Consider the following 22,762-nt stretch of genomic DNA (forward strand, 5'->3'; position numbering starts at 1 on the left):
CATTCCCATTATTTATAGAGCTTGTATGTGCCTAAATCTAATTTAATTAAGATCGAAGTATATTATTAAGGCGTAGACTGATGATTTACAGGATAAACATGAACCATCTTCCGATGCACGAAAAAATTATGCCCAACAAAATTTGGGTACGAAAAAAATTTGGGTACGAATATTTTGGGTACGAAAAAAAATGTGTGAACGAAAGTTTTGGGTACGAAAATAAAATTTGTACGAATTTTTTTATAAGGAAAGATGGGGTACCTGTAAGTATACCGGGGTACCCAAAAGTATCATTTGAAAATCGATGTACGGTGAAGTATACTTCAAGGTACCCGGGGTACGGGGAAGTAGTAGCCGGGGGGAACTTGAACCATTTAACCTCAAATTCCTAATTCAGGGCATTTTCAACATCAGATTTATTTTTACCGGTAACCATAATGCCTGAATCATCAGCATCCAATAAAAGCTTGTTTTTTTTTCACAACTGCTGACATGTCATTTACATAGATTAAAAACAGAATGGGTCCCAGGATTGAGCCCTGAGGAACACCACAAGAAATATTCGAAAAAGAGGAAAACGTTCCTGAAACATAAACCAGTTGTTGTCGATCAGAAAGGTACGATTTGAACCACCTTAAAACATCGTTACTGAAACCTAAAGCTTCCATCTTCATTAAAATTATACCGTGGTCTACAGTATCAAAGGCCTTTTGAAGATCCAAAAGAATCATACAAACACGATTGCCTTGATCCATTTGGAATCTAATAAAATCAGAACGATGAATTAGACATGTATCAGTTGAGTAACCTCGCCTAAAGCCAGACTGGAACTTATACAACAAATTATTTTTACGTAGATATTCTTCAACCTGGTCATACACAAACTGTTCATAGATCTTAGAGATTATACTAAGAATAGAAACTGGGCGATAATTACCCACTTCTGTCTTATCATTCTTTTTGTAATGGGGAATAACCCGGGCTGACGTTAAGTCATCAGGGACAACACCTTGAATTAAAGACAGATTTATAACATGAGAAAGGGGACCAGCAATGATTCGAGCGCAATCCCTGACAAAACGAGAGGGTATAACGTCTAAACCAGTGGTCTTTTTTGCACTATGTTTTTTCAGATATTTGAAAACATTTTTCTTAGAAACAATGCTAAGAGAAAAAAGTATCTGGTAGAACACCTTTAGATGAATAAAAACTATGCTATATTGCTATAAGGAACTCTTTATATTATGGGTTATTTTTTTACGAAATATTTTACTAAATATACGTTCATTTTTTTAATATTTATGTGGCTTTAATTTAACCATATCATGCCATATGTCAAATTCTTGTTTAAGCATACTTCATTTTTGCAAGGAATATATATAAATGTAAAAAAGGACATGACTTGTGCCGAGAAAAAATGACTCCTTTTCGTTTCAATATCAATGTGACATTAACACATTTATCGAAAAAAGCCAGTGGCGTTTCCGACGTTTGCATTCTTACGTGGGCGAAAAAAGGTAACAACACTGATGCATACCATAATAAGAAACGAGCGTCTATTTTGCTGTCACCACGTTTGATATATATTGAAATATAACCCGATTTTTTCTATTATCACGATCTTATTTACAAGGTTAAATATTGTTCTGACTTAAACTATAATATATTATAAGCCACAAAATTAGATACTTACGCGTGATTTACAGTTTTGTTACCAATCTAGATTTTGAACATGTCTAAAGAGTCCAAATAAAAAAAGAAATTGTCCAACACATCCATAAAGAAAACGGGTTTTCACCAATTAGACAGACATTGAATCAATGTTTTTTCCGTCACCGACTCTAAAAGGCATAATCTTGTTTAAATGTGTATACGTGTTTATTCTCTGAATCGTTCACGCTCTGTAATAACATTCTATAATATCTACTTTAAATAGTCTGTTTTACTTCAGTACTGTGAAGCCAGTTGTGAAGGTTAGTCTCTTGCTCTGGATTCATCATTTGAGTCAATAACTTCAATAACTCAGAGCAATATTTGCTTACTGTAATATTTCGACTATATCACATAGTCTTCATAAGCGATGTGCTGGTCAGTTGAGCGAGTTATGTGACGTAGGATGGTCACGTAACACGAGGAGAGAATTGTACACCGGAGAAAAATCCAGCCCCTCGTTCCGGTTTAGCGACGGTCTTCGTTGTTTGATGTTAATTGCTTTTTTGACCCGGGAACTTAATTAGTATCTAATGATGTGTCAGCATTGTTCACAAGTATTCCTGTAGATAAAGCGTTGAAAGTGATTAAAGACAGGTTAGAAAAGGACAACAAACTATCAAACATCTTCTAGAACTTTGTTTGTACCGTACATATTTCATTTATAGGTGGGGCAGTTCTTTCAGCAGAAGCAGGGTGCAGCCATAGGTTCTCCAGTCTCGCCCATCATTGCAAATTTATATATGGAGCACTTTGAGAAGGAGGCCTTAGACACCGCCAAGAACCCATCTTCCCTATGGTCCAGGTATGTGGATGACACGATGACAATACTTCATGAGTATGATATTGAGTCGTTACCCTCACACTTGTACTCCATAGATGAACACATTAAGTTTGCGTCGGAACAGGAGGAAGATTATAAGATACCCTTTTTGGACACTTGTGTTCACGTGATCGATGATGGTTCCACCAATGTTACTGTTTACCGTAAACCAACACACACCGACCAGTACCTGAACTTCAATTCCGAACACCACTTAGGTCACAAACGGTCGGTAGTTAGGACATTATTTTACAGAGCATAGAAAATAGTATGTTAGAAACATAACAAAAAGTCAAAAATTGAACACTGCAAAACCGCACTTAGGGCCAACGGTTATCTAGAGTGGATGTTTACGATCCATAAGAAGAAAGACAAAACACCAACTTACAAATCCACCAACAAAAACCAAAAGCTCAATATATGTGTGCCATACATACGGGGCACGTCTGAAGCTCTGCATAGAACATTAAAAAATATTGTTTCAACATGTACCATCGACCATATAACTCAATCAGAGAACAATTCATTCACGTTAAAAATAAAACAGACAAGTTGAAAAAGTGTGGGATGGTATATTACATACAGTGTGAACAATGCAAAAACGATTACATAGGTGAAACAGGAAGATCATTGGACATAAGACTGAAAGGACATGTAGCCAGATCCAACTCGGCCATATATGAACATTGCTCCCACATAGGACACACGAGCGATCCAAACAGCACCAAAATACTAGCATCCGCAGACTCGACTCGCACATCAAACGGCGGGTCAAAGAAGCAATTAATATCAATTAACGAAGACCGTCGCTAAACCGCGACGAGGGGCTGGAACTTCCGCCGGTGTACAATTCTCTCCGCGTGTCACGTGACCATCCTACGTCACGTGACTCGCTCAACTGACCAGCACATCGCTAATGAAGACTATGCGATATAGTCGAAATATTCGAGTAAGCAAATATTGCTCTGAGTTATGGAATTTATTGACTCAAATGTGAAGCCAGTGTTTCATATATTCAGGATAGTACGAACGAACTCACTGTCTCTTTTTTTGCAATTTAGTAACTTGTCTAAATGATTGCTCTTTTTTTCCGATAATAAGACCATGCTGGAATAGCAGAAGTTTTCTTTAGGCCAATCATGTGAAACAAATAAATGCATATGTTTCGATTGTACAGTTTTCGAATAAAAATATAATACAAACGAAAAAATTTGAAACTATATTTGAATTATTTTTTTACTGAAATAATAATGAAAACATAAATATATATCACTTAGTAAGGGCAAATATATAAATGCGATTATTTGCTTTTCAAATTAGGTGATATGATTTGTTTTAGCTGTTTACTGAGTTTATTGAATATTTTGTTCGAATTATTGTATATTTAATTGCATTTAAGTCAATAGGGAATACGCAATTCCTTGCCCCTTGGGGCGAGTTGTTTCGCTATAGTATTATTTTCAAATATGAATCCATGACTTAAAGCAGGAATGCGATAACGTTTATTGAACAGTTTTTCTTAAGCTTTAAGACAAACATAAGAAAGGCAAAATATGATGTTTTAGAAAAATTATGTTTGTTAATCACGGTTGTCGAATTTTCGCAATTACAAATTTTACAAATCGAAAGACGAAATATCAAAAACAAATGTTGCGACAACGGTGTGGTTTTTATATTTAATGAATCAGTATGTCTGTTCGTGTATTAATACAAATCATGCGATCATAAAAGTAAACATATGTTGAGGCCATTTTGCCAAACTGTTAAAATTAATGTTTATGCCGTACGTCCTGGAAGAGTTATTTCTAATCTTATTTCGAATCAAAGTCAATTATGGCCGCATTAAGGATATGGAATTAAATATTACAAATGTTTCCATTTTATGTACCATGCCACACAATTGCATAATAAGTTTGGTGACCAGGCATATTGTCCATCATTCATGCGGAGACATGGGAGACATGGGAGAATAATGAAGCCTTTCAGACGAAAAGCAATTTAGAATTGATCAAGAGTAATATTTTGAAAAGATGCTTAACTTTGTCATTGGGAACATGTCTGGATAGCAATTCCAATAGTGATTAAAAACACGCTAAATTCAGCATATTGATCCAAGCTGCTGTCGTTTTTTTTTTGGAAAAAAGTGTGGTGTTATGAATCATTAAAATTTCAGCAAATCTTTTTTTAATATTCTTTTTTTATTGATTTTTAACGGTACTTGATGATGTAAAAAATGATTTCGTCGCAAAACATAACAAAAACAACTTCTTTCTCGATTTGTCAACAATAACAATATAACCCATAAAAAACTGCAATAATGTCTTAGTTATCCACATCATAAATATTATGTAAGTACTTTATGCTTTTCGGCTTTATGTCTAGTCTATTAAAAACAAAATGTTGTTAACCTCGCTGTGGAAAAACGGGGCTTAATGCATCAGAGTAAATTTCTTCCGGGATTAGCCTGTGCATTTCGTACAGGTTATTCTGGGACTTCATTTTTCGCCTAGACTGAATTCTGTCTAGAAAAGACTTTTTTATACGAAAAATCTTACAAAAGCAGAAACTTTCGTCCCGTATTACCATTTGCGGACTGCCGTGCATTAAATGGGTTCAAAAATATGTCATTTAGATACTGTCACTTAATACCATACTTCGCTAGTGCAAAAAGGCAACTGAAGCCGACTGATTACTAGCAGCCTTAGATGTCTTGTCAAAACGGAAGTTTCACTGAAGTGTAAACCCTATTGTGAGAATGAGAGCTCATGCCGAGTTCTCTTGTAACTGGGACATGTTTCGATGACTGTCTCAATTGCTTTTCCAAGTGCAGTGCAAGCTGAAAAAGCAAACTATGTAAAGTACGTAGCAGCCGAACAAATGTATTAATCAGAAACGTATTTACATTTGATATGAATCTAGTTTATGCATTTAAGTGTTCAACTTTGCATTGTTCGTTTCGGTGTATCAAAATACACACACATTATAGATCGTTGTCTAAATACATGCAATCAAATAATCAAATAAGGTTTTCTTTTTGCTATGCTAATTGCTACTTGTAATTACGCATGTGGCATTAATTCTCCCGTTATGATGATACTATGACTTGTTACGGAAGCTATTGATGGTATTGACAATACATCAATGATTCGAGTGTTAAATGTACCAGACGTTATCATTTTTTTTAAACAAATCAGTACTTATGTCTCAATAAAACATAATTAAAATAAATCTAACCCACCAGGGATAAAATGACATAATATAAGCATTACATATAAATAAGTTGCAAGTGCGCTAAAATGCAAATAACATAAATATTTGTGTGTCTTTTTATCCATAGCTCTTACTGTCGTTGCAGTTTAATTGCGCTACCATTAAGGTTTTAATAGTTACAAACAACTCTTGAATATGAAGCAGAAAATTAGCACTGCTTATAATCCTGCAATGGATGGTAACAATTAAAAATCGTCGAATATTCGATCACGGGATTAAACACTCCCTACGAAGAGCTAACATCTGCCTAATACTGAAGGGTACGATTTCAGAAAAACTTAATGAATTACAGAGGAATAAATCTTCTGGCGTGCGTCTGCATTTCTAGCAAAAGACTGCCAACGTGCGTAGAAACAGAAAACATTCTATTTGAGGAAGAGGACAATTTTCTAGCGATTAGATAATGCGAAGATCATTTATTAGGCCCAGCAGCATCATTCAGAATAACAACGTTCCCTTGACAAACGTCCACCTGAAACGTTGTTTCGATTTTATTGTAATACCCTTGAGTATTAATTTACTTGTGTATTACGTGTTATTTCAAAATGTAAACTAATGTTAATGTTTAAAGTATAATTTACTCAACCATAACACTTTTCCATACAGAAGATTATGGTTAAAGTGTTTTGTTTTTATATTTATTGTTATATATGTTTTGTCTAATAATTATTAACAGATCTTGAATTCAAAAACTTACTGTCAATGTCCGAACTTCCAGGAAGCTTGTCCAACCATTATCCTGAGATTCTTTCAATGAATCTATTGGCTATTTTCATTTGTGATTTTAGCTATATTGGACATACTTGTGTCCGACCAAATTTTTTTCCGTGAGTGTCAACTTCTGAGGGCTGGTATTGATATACTGCTGGATCAATGGTACAGATGTTAATTTTTTTCTGATAAATTATTTTATTAGATTTCGACAACAACCGTAGTTTATTAGTTAAAAATTGTTCGAGTTACATGGTTTACAGTAAAGATGGTGTAGTTTTACGGCAAATGAAGTTGCACTCCTTGTTTCTATTATAGCATATATTTAAATAATAATAATAAAAATAATAATAATAATAATAATAATAATAAACTATGGGCTTCCCTCCTGTGTTCCAATGATGGTAAGCGTTATTAAGTCACACAAAATGAGCGTTTCGTTAGGATTTCCAGAGAGCTTTATGATGAAAGTTTATCGGTGTTATTAAAATTATAATACTGTTGAATGATATTTTACTTTTACGATATGAAATAATTTAAATATCGATTAAACCAAGATTGTGAAACATTGTAGCTGTGTTCTTCACATTATTGAAAGTTCCATCTTGACAAGGGCACAGAAGACAATAAAACAAAATTAAAATTTATCTTTCGAATGGTTGGGTATATACAATATTAACCGAGAAATGATACTATACAAACTCATACTCAATCAGGACTGCGGGTTATCATCAACTCTTCGTTATACATTGGTAGGAAAATCAAAGGCCTTCATCTTAGAGTAGACGTAAGCGATCGAAAATCGCCCCTCCTCATTTACCCTGAAGACATCTGACTAAAAGTCGCAAACTGGGACGACCTTTAACCGATGCTTTTTTTGAAGTTTTGTTCAATGGTTCGGGTACTGTAATCTGCTTGTTAACATGGACACGGACCGCATTTTCTTCAGGTTATTTGAAACAAGCTATATATCTTGTCACGTAGAAAGGCAAAACTGGTGCCACGAAATTAAAACTAGAATGAAGCACATACGACTGAAAAATATAATTACCCAAACTAAAAATAAGTAGAACTGAATAGTGCAAATACACTTTTATAAAACAATTACAACCCGTTTCAGAACTCAAACTTGGAATGTCTTTAGTATTGATGTACACATTTTTTAAGTTTACAATCAAGATTGAGGGCTATCAATTGATAGCCCGTTTTCGAACAGGAAAGTTAAAATTCCAGATTGAATTGGTAGATATTTATGTGAATCCTTAGCGAATATATGTGAGTATATAAATCTCTTATGATTGAAATGAGACACATTTTGCTACTAATTTCCCCGCATACTTGGCCGAAAAGGACTTATTGAAAAAAACAAACAGAACATAACTCTACTGTGTCAGATGACGAAACAATTTACGATTTTTATCCAAAGGTGTGTGTTATGTTGATGAAACATGCATACAAGTCGTCGCATTTTTACTGTCAACTCAATTTAACTGCCTGTACTTTTATACTGACATCTGTCGCTTAACATATCTTTAACATCTTTTCTTGCTCTTCAATAGTGTTAAGCAATATTTTTCTTGCTTTGTGTTATTCTGGTTTAAACTTTGTCAAGTACATTGAATAATAAGCCGATTGAGCCGAATGCAGTTTTTCCACCACGTAACACTAACATTCATAAGATTTTCGTCAGATTTGCGGTACAAACCCTTTGTTAAAAGAAATAAAAGTATTTTTATTGATTTATTGTTCGTGCAAAGTCAATTTTGGTTAAGCCACCATATTTAACGCGATTATGTTTATTTGTGTTGTACAGGGTAAATGACACAAAATTAGAGCATGTAATAAACAATATGTCTTTTGCAAAACATTTTAACACACTATCTTTTTGTATGCTCCTTGCTATCGTCTATGATTATACGTGTTTATTTATTGCGCTTGCTCGCTCCAAAAGTATTTATTTGTTAAGTGTTTGCGGGGGGGGGGGGGGTTGACCCGATCGTATTCAGATGTGTATATAAACTGTGTATATTACGTATACACATAACGCTTTTGAAAACTAACCTACTTATTATAATTCATACTATATTAACTTCGTAGGATAAACATGCTTTGGCGTATACTCAAGCTATTCAGTTAACTCTTGCCAAAGTGTTCATATTTGACCGTTTCAATGCGTTCTTTCGTGTATATTTGGTTTGTGAAATGTGTATTTGAAACGATTTCTGCATATTGTCATTTTACAGGATTGGTATGTGTGGACTGGGCATCCTTTAATATAATTAACCTTTTTATCTTATCTAAGTCATTGTCAATTTATTTTTAGTAATAATTATCTATTGGAAAAGGTTATTTGTTCTAGTCATATCAGTTGAACTTTGTTTTAATTATCCTGACGATCTTTTATTTAACATTGCCAGTTGTTGAAATAAGTTTTATTAGTGTTAGTATTGTTATTAAATGCTGTATTGTATCATATGTGATTGTACAACGCCATTGATTTTTTTAAAATAGAAATAGGCGTTTAATCAAATACAAAGTGTCAGGTTTCTTTACCATAAATAAAATACTACTACTACTATGCCCATCTATTCTGGTATCATATCACAAACATAAATGTCACCAGAAAGAAGTTAAGATTTAATTTATATTCATTTTAATAATATGAATAGCTTATCCGAAAAAATAACACAAATTACTGCTAGCGTTATATTGCTCTTCATGTCAGTTAATGGCTGTTATTCAATAATAAAAGCACAGTTTACTAATATAACCATGCTCTGTGAAAAGGAGGTTTAATGCCTGTGCGTAAAGTGTCGTCCCAGATTAGCATGTGCAGTCCGCACAGGCTAATCAGGGAAGACATTTTCCGCATAAACTGGATTTTTTTCAAAGAAGAGACTGCCTTGAAACGAAAAATATCATACAATCGGAAATTGTCGTCCCAGATAAGCCTGTGCGCACTGCACAGCCTAATCTGTGACGACACTTTACGCGCATGAATAAAATCCCCTTTTCACCATGCAACTAGGTTTCAAACGACCACTCACTACTCTGATTGTGCCATGGTACAAACCATTCTATCGCCTTAAAATGTCAATTGTTAAGAAATGGAAGAGAGAAAATGAAAATAATGATTGCATATAGCTCGTCAAATCGAACTTTTGACAAATCAAATCGACCGCATTCACAAATGATATGCGAACGATAACAAATCTAACCTAAATGCTAATATTTTAGATGAAGCATTCCAATACATATACTTAATATGGTATTATTGTGACACTTGTCTAGCAATTATGAAAATACGCCAGAATAAGATTAACTTTAAAGGGAAAATGAACGGATATACTTTATTAACCAAAGTTTATAGCAACAAGTCTGCATACCGAAAGGAACAGATACTGTTTTGGGGAAATTTATAATCGGATAATTTAATTTTCGAAAAGAAAAACGGGATTTATTTTCGAATATTCTATTCAAAGTATATCTTACCTTGATTTTTTTATCTGATATCTGAACCGTGGTGTACATCACTATTTAATTGAAGATATAATATAACTATGTGATATTGAGTACACACCATCCAGTGGGGGCGGGGCGTATACGTAAGCGGACTCTGTTCAAGAGAGTTTTAGTAGTAGTAGTAATTTCATTTTCAAAAACACAACGGCTATGTTAATCAAGTCAGTAACTTCATTTATTTTTATTTTTATTTATATTCAATACAAACACTCTACAATTTCCCCTCTGCTTTTATGCCAACACGAATTGGGAGGAAATAACAATTGCATTTATTCGTCCGTGTGTTAACGTATGTATGTAGGTCCCGAGGTTTGTGAACTTCTTTCCAAATACTGTAGACCTCGCTATAACTTTCACAGTTGAATGACCTAGATGTGTAAAGAATGTAATTGGCCACGACGCACATTTATTGGTCTTTGATTGTTTTTTCACTGTATAATATATGCTCACAAATTGTTGTTTTTGCATTCCTCTTTACCTACATGTTGGATCACGCTCAAAGGCATGAGTGTATGTGACACGTGTCTAATTTGTTTTAAGATCGTAGGCGTCAGAGTGTCAAAAGGTATCGCAGAAAAATCTTACAAAATAAATTGTTTACTAACGTGAGTTTCGTTGCATCTGATAGTTCATATCATTTTCTCTGAATAAAAGAATATAGGTGTATGTGAACAACACAATACCACCATAATAAACATACTTTCTTTCTTAGAACTAGATCTATATGTAATAACTAAGTTATTAGTTTTCAGTTAAAAAGGATTTCTGTTACCTGACCTTTTCAATTGAACTGCATACTTAAAAAAGATAACATCTGTATCTGTATCATATATACACATAGCGAATGATTTACCGACAATATTTGTACACTTTGAGACTTTTCTAACATTTTCAAATCAATATAGCTCCCTTATTTTAAAACGGATTTTGTAGAAATTTGGACTGAGACTAATTCAACATACATATAATATATCATGCACTTTTAATTGATATTGATCATTGATCAACATTAAATATCAAACATTATAAGTTAAAAAAATCAATGCAAAAGTAAAATTCTCACAATCGTACAACGCAAAGTAATTATGTGCAAAGTTAAACGCAATAAATTACACGTCTTAATGTTAAAGTGGTGTACGGCGAATAGTTGCAGCGTATTGGCATTTTAACACTAGTCTGATAACTGATTATAATCAAATAAATAGTAAAGTGAAAACATTCCCTTCAATGTTAATTCATTTGAATGTTTAACCCATTTTATCACACCCATGCAGTAAACTGCTATTTTTTTAGTGGTTGCAAATATATTCAGGCGAAAACTCGTTCTGATTTATGATCCAAACATACACTGCGGGAACACGTTACACTTGTTTCGCTTTTTAAAACAGAATCTATCCACAATATTGAGTTATGCTAAAGAGGAGAAACCAGAATGATGTATATGCCACTGCAAACCGAATTTTGAATACGGTCTACCCCTAAACCCAGTGATCCTAATTACATGGGTTTGCTAGAATTATTGAGTCGATGACCGTATTATAAGTCTATGCATGTTGTGTAAACGGTTTATACAATGGTATAAAATCCATGATATAAAGCAACGTTGGAGAGAGGGTTATGTTGGTCATCAACACTGCTACTCTCTTGTAACCTGACCCGTTTCTTAAATGGACCATCTTTGGGTATCACATTAGCTCTTGAAATATGAATATTACATTTGATCTCATCAATTGTTATAGTTCTACCCTGCTCCCGACAAAGATCTGGTATAGCATTGAAGTTAATTGTCCGCATCTGATGTCCATCAACTTTTCTGACACGTATTTCGTCCTCTGCATGACAGTTTATAAGATGCAGTATCATATTCTTGAAGCATGACTGTTTCTCGGGGCAGTAATAGCACATGTATGTGGAATTTTTGAACATAAAATTGTTAACAATACATTTTTGTTTTGAGCATTTCTTTTTTTGTATATCAATTGGAAAATCAAATGCTCTAAGAAAACCACGTTTTTTTACGCAGGGGTTATGTTAAAGTCGACTAACGTGCAATTCATTGGGGAGCACGTGCATTAGCCAGCAACAAAGACCCTATGGAAGCGTATATGCTACACCTCAATAATATGGTCATGCCGGATTAGTTGATATCGACTTACAGTGAAATAACATGATATGTCGTCATAGTTTTGTAGGTTTTTCCCTCTTAATTTTACCCGGCATAACGACATTAAGTTAAAGTCTCGACGTAAATCTTTCCGGCTTTTCCCAAAAAAATATTTACTACTACGCTTCCATAGTTCTCAAATAATTATTTAAGAATGAATAAAGATGTCATTATTATCCCAAGGATGATGAAATAAACGTTGTTTGTTTTAGTTAAATTAATTTATTTCTTAAATTAAATTGCAATGACAAACTTTCTGCTATCAATCGATGATTTAAGAATGAATGAAACTTCTTTTTTTCTCCAAAAGAAATTAAACGGTTTTTGAATGAGGCTTTTTTGTTAACGTCAGTATGTTTGTATACACATGTGTCTTGCATCTATGTGAACAGTCAAACGGAACCCCATCAACATGATCATTTTAATGTGTTTCATTTGTTTATTCATTTCCACTTGTTCCAATATAGACGAATTGCACCCAATTAGGATACAAACATATCTCAAATAGAGGAAAATGTCACCAATAAAAATCAGGGGTCCCCTTCTTCTGCATTGTGGGTTACCAAACTCAAAACTATTCGCCGTACACAATTTAATTTTATTTTGCTATACGCCGTACACATCAGGTGCTATTCGCCGTACACAACGAAGTTTCTGTTTTAGCCAAATATTTGCATACTAACTAGATTTTTGGGCTGAGGCTTTCGAAAACCGATTGTTTATATAATTATATTTGCACACCATTGACAAATTTGGAAAATTAGTATACTTTCCTCAGACAAATTGAAAAAAGATGTCACAATGACCTAAACTTTCGGTACCAGGTTGCTGATTATTGATCTATTTCAACACTTGAATGTATTAATAAAGAACTCCAACTACTTACGATAGTTTGATATGTCCACTATTCATTTGTCACACAGTTTTTGGAAAACGTTCGCGATAAAAATGGTATAACTGACTCTTCACGAGCACTACCTCGGTTATTTTGTTTATTCTCGCTTCGCTGGTCATCTATTTCCGGTGGTGATGATAAACGGTGATACGAGCCATATTGCCAGCAAATTTAATTAATGTTATCAGGTTGCAGAATCAACGGGGTTTTCAGGGATTCACACACGGATTGGACGGAATGTTAACACACCGTTAAGAACATTATTTTAGCAAATATCTCAAGTTGTTAAGATACATTTGCAAAAATCTTTTGTGCATAAAAGACAGTTTTTTCTTCTCTTTGTGTCGATATCCTAAGGTATAAGAATAAATGCTTGAAAACGTCTGAAATAAATGACAAAATTGCACGTTGCGTGAAGCATAATCGTGCAGTATACATGGAATGTTTCAACAAAAAGACAGGATTATTACGTTTGGTTTGTTAAACACATGTGTATATATGTATATAAAAGTCAATTATTACACGGTTTATATAACAAGAGGAATAAATAGCAAATTGTTTTAGCGCGCATGATAAGCATATCGCATATCCAATGTAGAGAAAGACTTTGGCATTCAAAAGACCGTAAATCAAACATTATTCTCTTAAGACTGCCTCAATACCAGAAGAATAACTCGTTTGAAGGGCATGTTTCTAGATCATACAAATACTGCCCAGAGAAACCATAGTGCACGAATGTTTGTAATCATAAATTAAATTATTTGTTTCTGGGTAATCACTTATTAGTAAACCCTTCACTACAATTAACTCTTCATTGCTCAATCGTAAATTACAAAATAGCCCTGTATGGAGCCTTTTTGAGAGAAGTTATTTCCGGTCTTTTACTCAACAACAACAACTTATCCAACCTGACCGGTATATATTTGATATCCACTTATATAGGTGACAACTCACATGTGTTTACATGCTGGTAACAAACATAAACTGTTTGTTTGTCATTTGTGATTTTTAAATTGCAATTGCACTTGCTTCTCATTTTGGTTATTTGTGTTTATTTATTTTAAGATATGATTATGAATGAACGCGTTACAGTAAGAACAAGTCGTTTTGTGGCAGAATTTTACCATTCTGACCTTGACCTTTGGGGAAGAGAGACAAGTTTTTTTTGCGCGACACATCGAATTATCATGAGTTGTATTTATGCCAAGATATTATAAAATCTAGCAATATGTTTTATGTCCACATTTGATATTTGATTTATTAATGAAATCTTGGTATTTAGGTAGGGATACGGGTTTATGTTTTCTAAACATGTATTATAAAAATCATTTTAAAATCCACCAATATTTGGTAAATTTATGGCTGAATTGTCAAGCTATTTCGTGGCCAAACATAACCTTTTTTTCCTCTAAGTGTAAACTTGAACTTTTAGGTAGGGATACGAGCATTACAAGCGACACATTGTACTATGCTGGTGGATATTTGAGGCAAAATATTTCGAAAACAATCTTTATATTGCAAATGTATCAATCAGATAGACAGACATCGAACTGCTTGATGCCGCTTATTTCTTAACTGGGGTGGGGGTAGAAAGTGGGGTGGGTGGTGGGGTGGGGGTAGGGAGTGTGGGCCTATAACTTGACATTTACATACACACTTAATGAAAGTCAAAATGTAATAGTGCTTGTCAATATCTATGTTGTATGTTTACTTTTTTTGGGTTAATTAAAAATATGACGTTATTAAAACAATTAAGATAAAGACACATTAGTCGTTTCTTTGAGATTCTTTTCCTACCAAGAGACATTTGGCAGATGCACAAGGTATAATAAAGTGTTTTATTTCAAATACTTGAAATCCATAGATCACTTCTAATCATCACAAAGTAATCATTCCATACTTGAGCTGATGATCGAATGTTAGATCTATTTTTGCTTTAAGTGTCAAATTCCATCACAATCCATTTTAGTATCACATTATGGCCTTTTGATCCCGTCGCTCTGTTGCTGTCTTTAGCTCGACGATAAGCTGTCACGATGGTCTTCCATCTCCCTTCAACCTGCTTGCTATTAAAAACTTTTACTGTTAAGAGATTTGCACAGTTCTTCCCACAAAGTTTTTTTAAAAGGGGTTTGTTGAACTTATCTAAGTTTGCTTTGTACAGTTCAAGCAGGAGCAGTGTTTGTGATCTTGTCCATGTAGTACTGGAAGTATCTTTCTGGTCTTTAGTTCTCAGACAGAGACTCTAAAAAAAAATAAAACAAATATTTAATATAGCCTTTAGATAAAAAAACTGGTCTGTACAGGAAACAACTAGAGCTTTGTCACAGACGTGACGTATACCCTCACATGCTGCATTGGCACAGAATATTTTTCATGCTGTCTTCACAAAATAAAGAAGCTAATTTATGGCGATTTTTAAGAATTATCATGCCATTATCATTTATGGCCATTTTGACCTTTGAACTCTTGAATTCTTTCGCATGACACGCCGTCAAATGACTGATCAAAATTAATAACCTTGACCTTGGAGATATCAAACGTAATTATTTCACATGACACACCGTCCAATGATTGATCACCACTGCTGCCCCGCCATCAAGAGGGTATTCCGAGATAAGGGGCGAAACACCTGATGACTGATGGGAACTCGGCTTATGACGTCTGTGTTACGCAGTAACCACTGTATTACTCAACATGTTTACCTGGTATCCCCAGTGACTTCCAGGAAAGGCTGGATGACAACCATGAAAGAATGGCAACGCTGGACAGACAGATGGCATCTAGGAAAGACTAGAACAGGTGCTAGGTTGGCCGGCACCCCACCTGGCTGTTCCTGTGAGGGAACAACCTACACGAGCTACAACAACAAATGACGGAAAACACCCCCAGGGTCTCCCGAGAGGGGGGGGGGAGGATGAGAGACCCAACCGGACGGACACAATGTAATCGACAAGGAAAGAACAACGGACAATGACCGATACAGTGGCCTTTGCATGTGGGAAAGTCTGCAAAAACTTTCGAGGGCTAAAGATTCACCAGGCGAGGAGCAACTGTCAGCAACCTGATAGATTGAGGCAACGCAAAGGGTTACCTGATAAGACGAGGGAGAAGACTGGTCCGGTGGCCAACCATAGTACCAGAAGTCTCTCAGCACCAGTTTTGTTACTAACTGGAAGTGGTTGCTCGCCTGAAGAATTGCAGTCCTTAGAATCCTTAGCAGAGACAGAAAAAGCAGTTGGGAACAGTTCAGAGGATGAACTACTGATGACTCAGACAGACAAGACAGAAGAGTCTCCAATCTTCAGCCAATTCATAGGAGAAGAATCCCCAATATTTCCCCCCAAGGCTAGAGAAAGCCCGGCTGTCACTCCCAATGAACAGAGCACAGACCAATGGTCAACAAAAGACAGAAGGAAAGTCCCCAACATCACCAAACGCCAGAAGATCTCTTGGCCAAGAACCAATGACAAGAAGTGGGATATGTTCGACAACGATCTTGACATTATCCTTCAGACCACTCTCCAAGGTAGGGTAGAAAGGAAAATCAACATCTTGACCACCCTAGTCTACTCACTGGGTCTTGAACGATTCGGCTCTGATGAAAAGGAGAGTCAGCCGAAACCAGCTCCTAACCCAAACAGGAGGGAACGTGAAAAGAAGAAGGTCAGGGAAGAGCTTAATTCCTTGAGAAAGAGATACAAGAAGGCCAATGAAGTAGAAACGAAGGGACTGGTGAAGCTTAGAGAAGAGCTTAGATCTAAATTGAAAATCTTGACAACAGCAGAACGACTTCGGAGGAAACGTAGAGAACGAACAAGGAAAAGGGCAGCTTTCATCGCAAACCCGTACAAGTTCACCAAGACTCTGCTTGGCGAAGAGAGAGGAGGTAGCCTTCAAAGTGACCAGGAGGAAGTAGCCCAGTACCTAAGAGAAGTCCACTCCGACCCAGAAGGGGCCAAGCTTTTAGGTGACTGTGACAAGATAACACCTGCCGATCACCCACAGTTCCCATTAGACCTGAAAGAGCCAACACTCCAAGAAGTCAGAGACGTTGTCAAGAAAGCAAGAGCCTTCTCTGCTCCTGGCTCAAGTGGTATTCCATACAAGGTCTACAAGAAATGCCCAAAGCTGCTGAGAAGACTTTGGCTCCTCCTTAGAGCTGTATGGAAGAAAGGCTCGGTTCCTGAATGCTGGCAGGCAGCAGAGGGCTGTTTTGCCCCTAAAGAGAAAGACTCAAAGAATGTCAAGCAATTTCGAACCATCTCACTTCTCAGTGTCGAAGGGAAGATATTTTTCTCTATCTTGGCAAGACGGCTTACCATATACATGACCACCAACACCTACATTGATACATCAGTACAGAAGGGTGGCATCCCTGGATTCTCAGGGTGTGTTGAACACACAAGTGCCCTCACTCAACTGCTTCACGAGGCTAAAATTAACAAGAAGAACCTGACGATTGTGTGGCTAAACCTCGCCAACGCCTATGGCTCCATCCCCCACCAGCTAATCCAAGAAGCACTACAGCATTACCATGTACCGGAGCATGCAAGAAGCCTCATACGGAGCTACTACAGCAATATCCACCTCAGGTTCTCATGCAAGAACTTCACAACATCTTGGATATCGCTTGGAAAAAGGGTATAGTCACAGGCTGTTCTATTTCCGTGATTCTCTTTGTTATGGGAATGAATATGATCCTGAGAGCAGGGGAAAGAGAAACACGAGGGCCACTTACCAACGCAGGCATCCGTCTACCAGCAAATAGAGGATTCATGGATGATCTCACCATCACCACAGAAACCCATATCCAAGCTAGATGGATCCTGAAAGCCCTAGATGAGACTGTGACATGGGCAAGAATGGTTTTTAAGCCAAAGAAGTCCAGGTGTCTGGTAGTAAAGAAGGGAAAGGTCATGACACAGTTCAAGTTATTCATCCAAGGCGAGGAAATCCCATCATTGGTAAATAACCCAATCAAGTGCCTAGGCAAATGGTTTGATTCTACACTCTCAGACAAGAGCAGCAATGGAAGAATCCGGCAACAGCTTGACGAAGGTCTCCGGAGAATTGACTGATCAGAACTACCAGGGAAGTTCAAGTCCTGGATCTATCAGCACGGTCTACTACCAAGGCTTGTTTGGCCACTGATGGTCAACGAGATACTAGTGAGTCTAGTTGAGCAACTCGAACAGGCAGTAAGCAAGCACATAAGAAGATGGCTAGGGCTGCCACCATCGTTCAGCTCCATAGGACTATATGGGAGGTGTACAAAGCTGCAGATGCCACTGACATCCCTAGTAGAGGAATACAAGGTAGCAAAAGCAAGGCTGTTCCTAACACTACGGGACTCCGCAGACCAGAAGATCAGTAAAGCTGGAATAGAAATCCGAACAGGGAGGAAGTGGTCGGCAAGCAAGGCAGTTGAACAAGCCGAGAGTAGTCTGCACCACCAGGTCATTGTTGGAGCTACCAACAAAGGTCGGGAAGGCCTAGGGCATGGGAAACAGCCCCGATGGGAAAAGGCAGACATCCAGGAAAGACGCTCCATGGTACAACAGGAAATCAGAAGGTCAGAAGATACCCATCGGTCTGCAAGATATGTGCAGATGGGCCAACAAGGTTGTTGGAGTCGATGGAATCTGCCAGAGAGAAAGCTGACATGGAGTGAACTCTGGCAGTATGAACCCCTCCAGCTGTCCTTTTTACTGAGATCAGTATATGATCTCTTGCCAACACCAACAAACCTTGAAAGATGGAAGCTTAGCGACGACCCAAGCTGTCCACTATGCAGCCAGAGAGGGACACTAGCACATGTACTCTCATCCTGTCCTGTTGCTCTCTCTCAAGGTCGTTACAGATGGAGGCATGACCGAGTCCTGCGAGTGCTTTCCGACATCCTGGAGCAAGAAAGAAGGAAGGAGCGGCAAATCAACACCAAACGGCCAGGTTACATCAACTTTGTCAGGGAAGGACAGAAGGCAAAGGGTAGCCAGAACACAAGCCTGCTACAAAAGACCAGACACTGGGAGAGGAAGGTTGATCTCCAACAGAAACTTGTATTCCCAGATGTTGTTCAAACAAACCTACGCCCTGATATAGTCATCTGGTCAACAGCTCCAAAGAAGATGATACTCCTGGAACTGACTGTCCCTTGGGAAGAAAGAACTGATGAGGCAAATGAAAGGAAGCGGTCAGAGTACCAAGAACTGGCAGACATGTGCAGGGAGAGAGGGTACACCACCTGGATCTTCCCTGTAGAAGTAGGATGTAGGGGCTTCCCTGCACAATCTGTGTGGAAAGCGCTAGGAGCTTTGGGCATCAAAGGCAGCGCTAGGAAAAGCTCTGTACGGGCCCTTAGCAAGGCGGCAGAGAGAGCGTCCAGTTGGCTCTGGCTACGACGCAATGAAACGACATGGAAGCCATCACAGACAAGCAGTGATTGATCACCACTACTGCCCCGCCATCAAGAGGGTGTTCCGAGATAAGGGGCGAAACACCTGATGACTGATGGGAACTCGGCTGATGACGTCTGTGTTACGCAGTAACCACTGTATTACTCAACATGAACAAATGTACCAAGTAATTTTAAAATCTCACAATGAATGACATAGTTATGGCCCGGACAAGATCATTTATGGCCATTTTTGACCTTTGAACTTAAAGTTTGACCTTGACCTTGGAGATATCGACGTAATTTATTCTCGCGACACACCGTCCAATGATGGTGAACAAATGTGCCAAATAATTTTAAAATCTCACAATAAACGACAAAATTATGGCCAGGACAAGCTCATTTATGGCCATTTTTGACCTTTGAACTTAAAGTTTGACATTGACCTTGGAGATATCGACATATTTTCTTTTGAGCGACAAACCATCCGATGATGGTGAACAAATGTAAAAGTGACTCCGTGACCTAGTTTTTGACCAGGCATGACCCATATTCAAACTTGACATACGCATCATGTAGATACAACTTGTGACCAAGTTTGGTGAAGATCAGATGAAATTTTGGAACAGACTGACAGACAGACCGACAAAGTGACTCCTATATAGCCCCCATTACCAATGGTAATGGGGGTATAATTATAGCATCTAAAAATGACAATTAACACACATCTATAAATAATGGCAAGACATAAACACTAATACATTGTGCATAATAGAGAACTGTTAAATATCATAACCCTTTTCTACATACATACTTCAAATTTTGATCACTTTTAAGCAGGCCTTGACCATTCCTTTAAGAATCATTGTGAATGGGTGTGGTAACATTCACAGCATGATAGGCCAACTTCTATGTTGCGTTTCAGAAAGCTGCACTTTTGGAGGTTAGTCATAAGATTTTGCATGAGTTTATTATGTTGTAACAATAAGATATAATTTATAACACATTACAGGTTAAATGTGTGATATAATGATCATTCCTAAAAATGTATTTGTGTTATAAATACAAAGTAGGAAATTAACTCAATGAATTTCATCATCACCATCATAAATCCTCATTTTTGTCAACATCAACAGCAGCATCAATCATTATCCGCTCATGGTCACCCATATTCATCATTATAATGATCCTTGTCAGCAATACACGTACCCTTAATTCAACCACCAAATTATGCATCATCATAACTATCGTCAACATCATCAATTATCACCATCACATTACCCCCCCAGCCCCCTGTTTGTCATCCTCATTTATCATCATTATTAAAATTGTCACAATCTAAAGCATAATTATCATTGCCATGATCATAATTACCACAATCACCATCATCATTGTCACCATCTTCACCATCCTAACCATCACTATCATCTTCCTCACAACTATCATAAACATCATAAACTAGAGCTTTGTCACAGACGTAACGAATACACCCACATGCCGCATTGACACAGAATATTTTGCATGTTGTCTTCACATAAAACAGCGGACACCATGCTCAATGTTAAAAACACACTAAGTGACCCCATGACCTAGTTTTTGACCCGGCATGGCCTATGTTCGAACTTTTCCTACACATCATCTAGATACAACTTCTTACCAAGTGTGGTGAAGCTCGGATGAAAACTTCTTGAATTAGAGAGCGGACACCATGCTGAATGTTTAAAATGCACTAAGTGACCCCATGACCTAATTTTTAACCCGGCATGACCCATATTCGAACTTGACCTAGACATCATCTTGATACAACATCTGACCAAGTTTGGTGAAGATCGGATGAAAACTACTTGAATTAGAGAGCGGACACTTAATACGGACCGACAGACAGACCGACCGACAGACAGACAAGCTCACTCCTATATATCCCCCTAAACTTCGTTTGTGGGCGTATAATTATCCACTCATGGTCACCATTATCATCATCAGAATTATCCGTATCAGCATTACAATCCTTGTCATAATCACAATCATCATCACCAACAGCCTTACCTCCCCCACCACCACCGCCACCACCATCACTAGGAGTACCAGCACTTGTCTTCCCTGCAATACAAAATAAACAAGCAAATCCGTTGAATTGATATCCCCCGCCAATATGCTTCTGGACACAAAAGTGTTATATTTGACACAAAAAAAAGCATTTTTTTTTAAGATACAAAGGGCCACAACTCCGTTATTAACAGAAGGTGTACAATGCCATTTGGCGTGCATCATCCTCTTACCCATATATATACTTATACCAAGTTTCAATGAAATCCGCAAAAGCACTTCAAAGATATGACTCCGGACACAAAAGTGCCGGACGGACGGACGGAAAGACGGACGGACGGACAACGCCAAAACAATATCCCTCCGCTTATGGCGGGGGATAATAAAATCTCTTACAGCAGCTATAGGATTTTTTATACATTGCAATATGGCATTTTCCATTGTGATGTTTAATTTTCAAATAATTTTAAATGTAGAGGCTTGTCTTTAAAATAAACATACATAAATGACTTAAGTTCAAAATCAATTCATGTACAGTATTGGTAAACATTTTTTACACACACGGTAATTATAGTCATAAAAAAGGTCCGCAAATAATTTTATGCATTAGATGCCTCCTGACCTCTGTGCTTTTTGAGACAGAAAGTAAAGCAAGTTTCTGTGATATATGCGCATGTGCGGCTACCCAATATTTTACCTATTACAAAACATTCAGTATTTTAAGAAGTGACCACTGTCCACATCACAATGTTTATTTTGAAATTAAAACAAATCAATCACTTTTTTCGCAATTAACAATCGGAAAAAAAATACAAGCACATAAACATTTTTGTATTATGTGAATCCCTAATTATCATTAAACATGTAATCAATCACATTTGCAAGTTTCATTTGAAAGTAAAGAGATAAGAAAAACTGTGAATGAAAAACCTTGCCTCAGCACAGATAAAATGTACTCATAGGCATGTTGCCTGGTTGAATGGTCTGAAATACAAAGTGTCACCACATCGTCAATCAATTATAATGATAAACGCATTTCAATGTTTAAAGAGGCTTTAAGAGCGTAAATAAGGAATGGGATGGTCAGTTAGGCTCGATTGGTCATTGTCGGCTCGGTTACTAGTTACATGTACCCCATGTACACTTAAGCATACTTACATGTACCCAGGGTACGGTAAATATACTAATACATACCCGGGAACTTTAGCGCTAAATCGATCGTTG

At 36.9% G+C, this 22,762-nt stretch overlaps 2 protein-coding genes across 2 annotated transcripts; both read left to right on the forward strand.

Moving 5' to 3' along the window:
* The first annotated feature begins 16,068 nt into the window (after nucleotides 1-16,068).
* Nucleotides 16,069-17,745, forward strand: LOC127865615 (uncharacterized). The gene has a single exon (XM_052405483.1). It carries the CDS (start codon nucleotides 16,069-16,071, stop codon nucleotides 17,743-17,745), a length of 1,677 nt encoding a protein of 558 aa, XP_052261443.1.
* Nucleotides 17,746-18,248: 503 nt separating this feature from the next.
* Nucleotides 18,249-19,544, forward strand: LOC127865616 (uncharacterized). The gene has a single exon (XM_052405484.1). The coding sequence runs from the start codon at nucleotides 18,249-18,251 to the stop codon at nucleotides 19,542-19,544; it is 1,296 nt and encodes a 431-aa protein (XP_052261444.1).
* Nucleotides 19,545-22,762: the final 3,218 nt, after the last annotated feature.

Source organism: Dreissena polymorpha, chromosome 2 (genome assembly GCF_020536995.1).
Source record: "Dreissena polymorpha isolate Duluth1 chromosome 2, UMN_Dpol_1.0, whole genome shotgun sequence".
In the NCBI taxonomy this organism is placed as follows: domain Eukaryota; kingdom Metazoa; phylum Mollusca; class Bivalvia; order Myida; family Dreissenidae; genus Dreissena; species Dreissena polymorpha.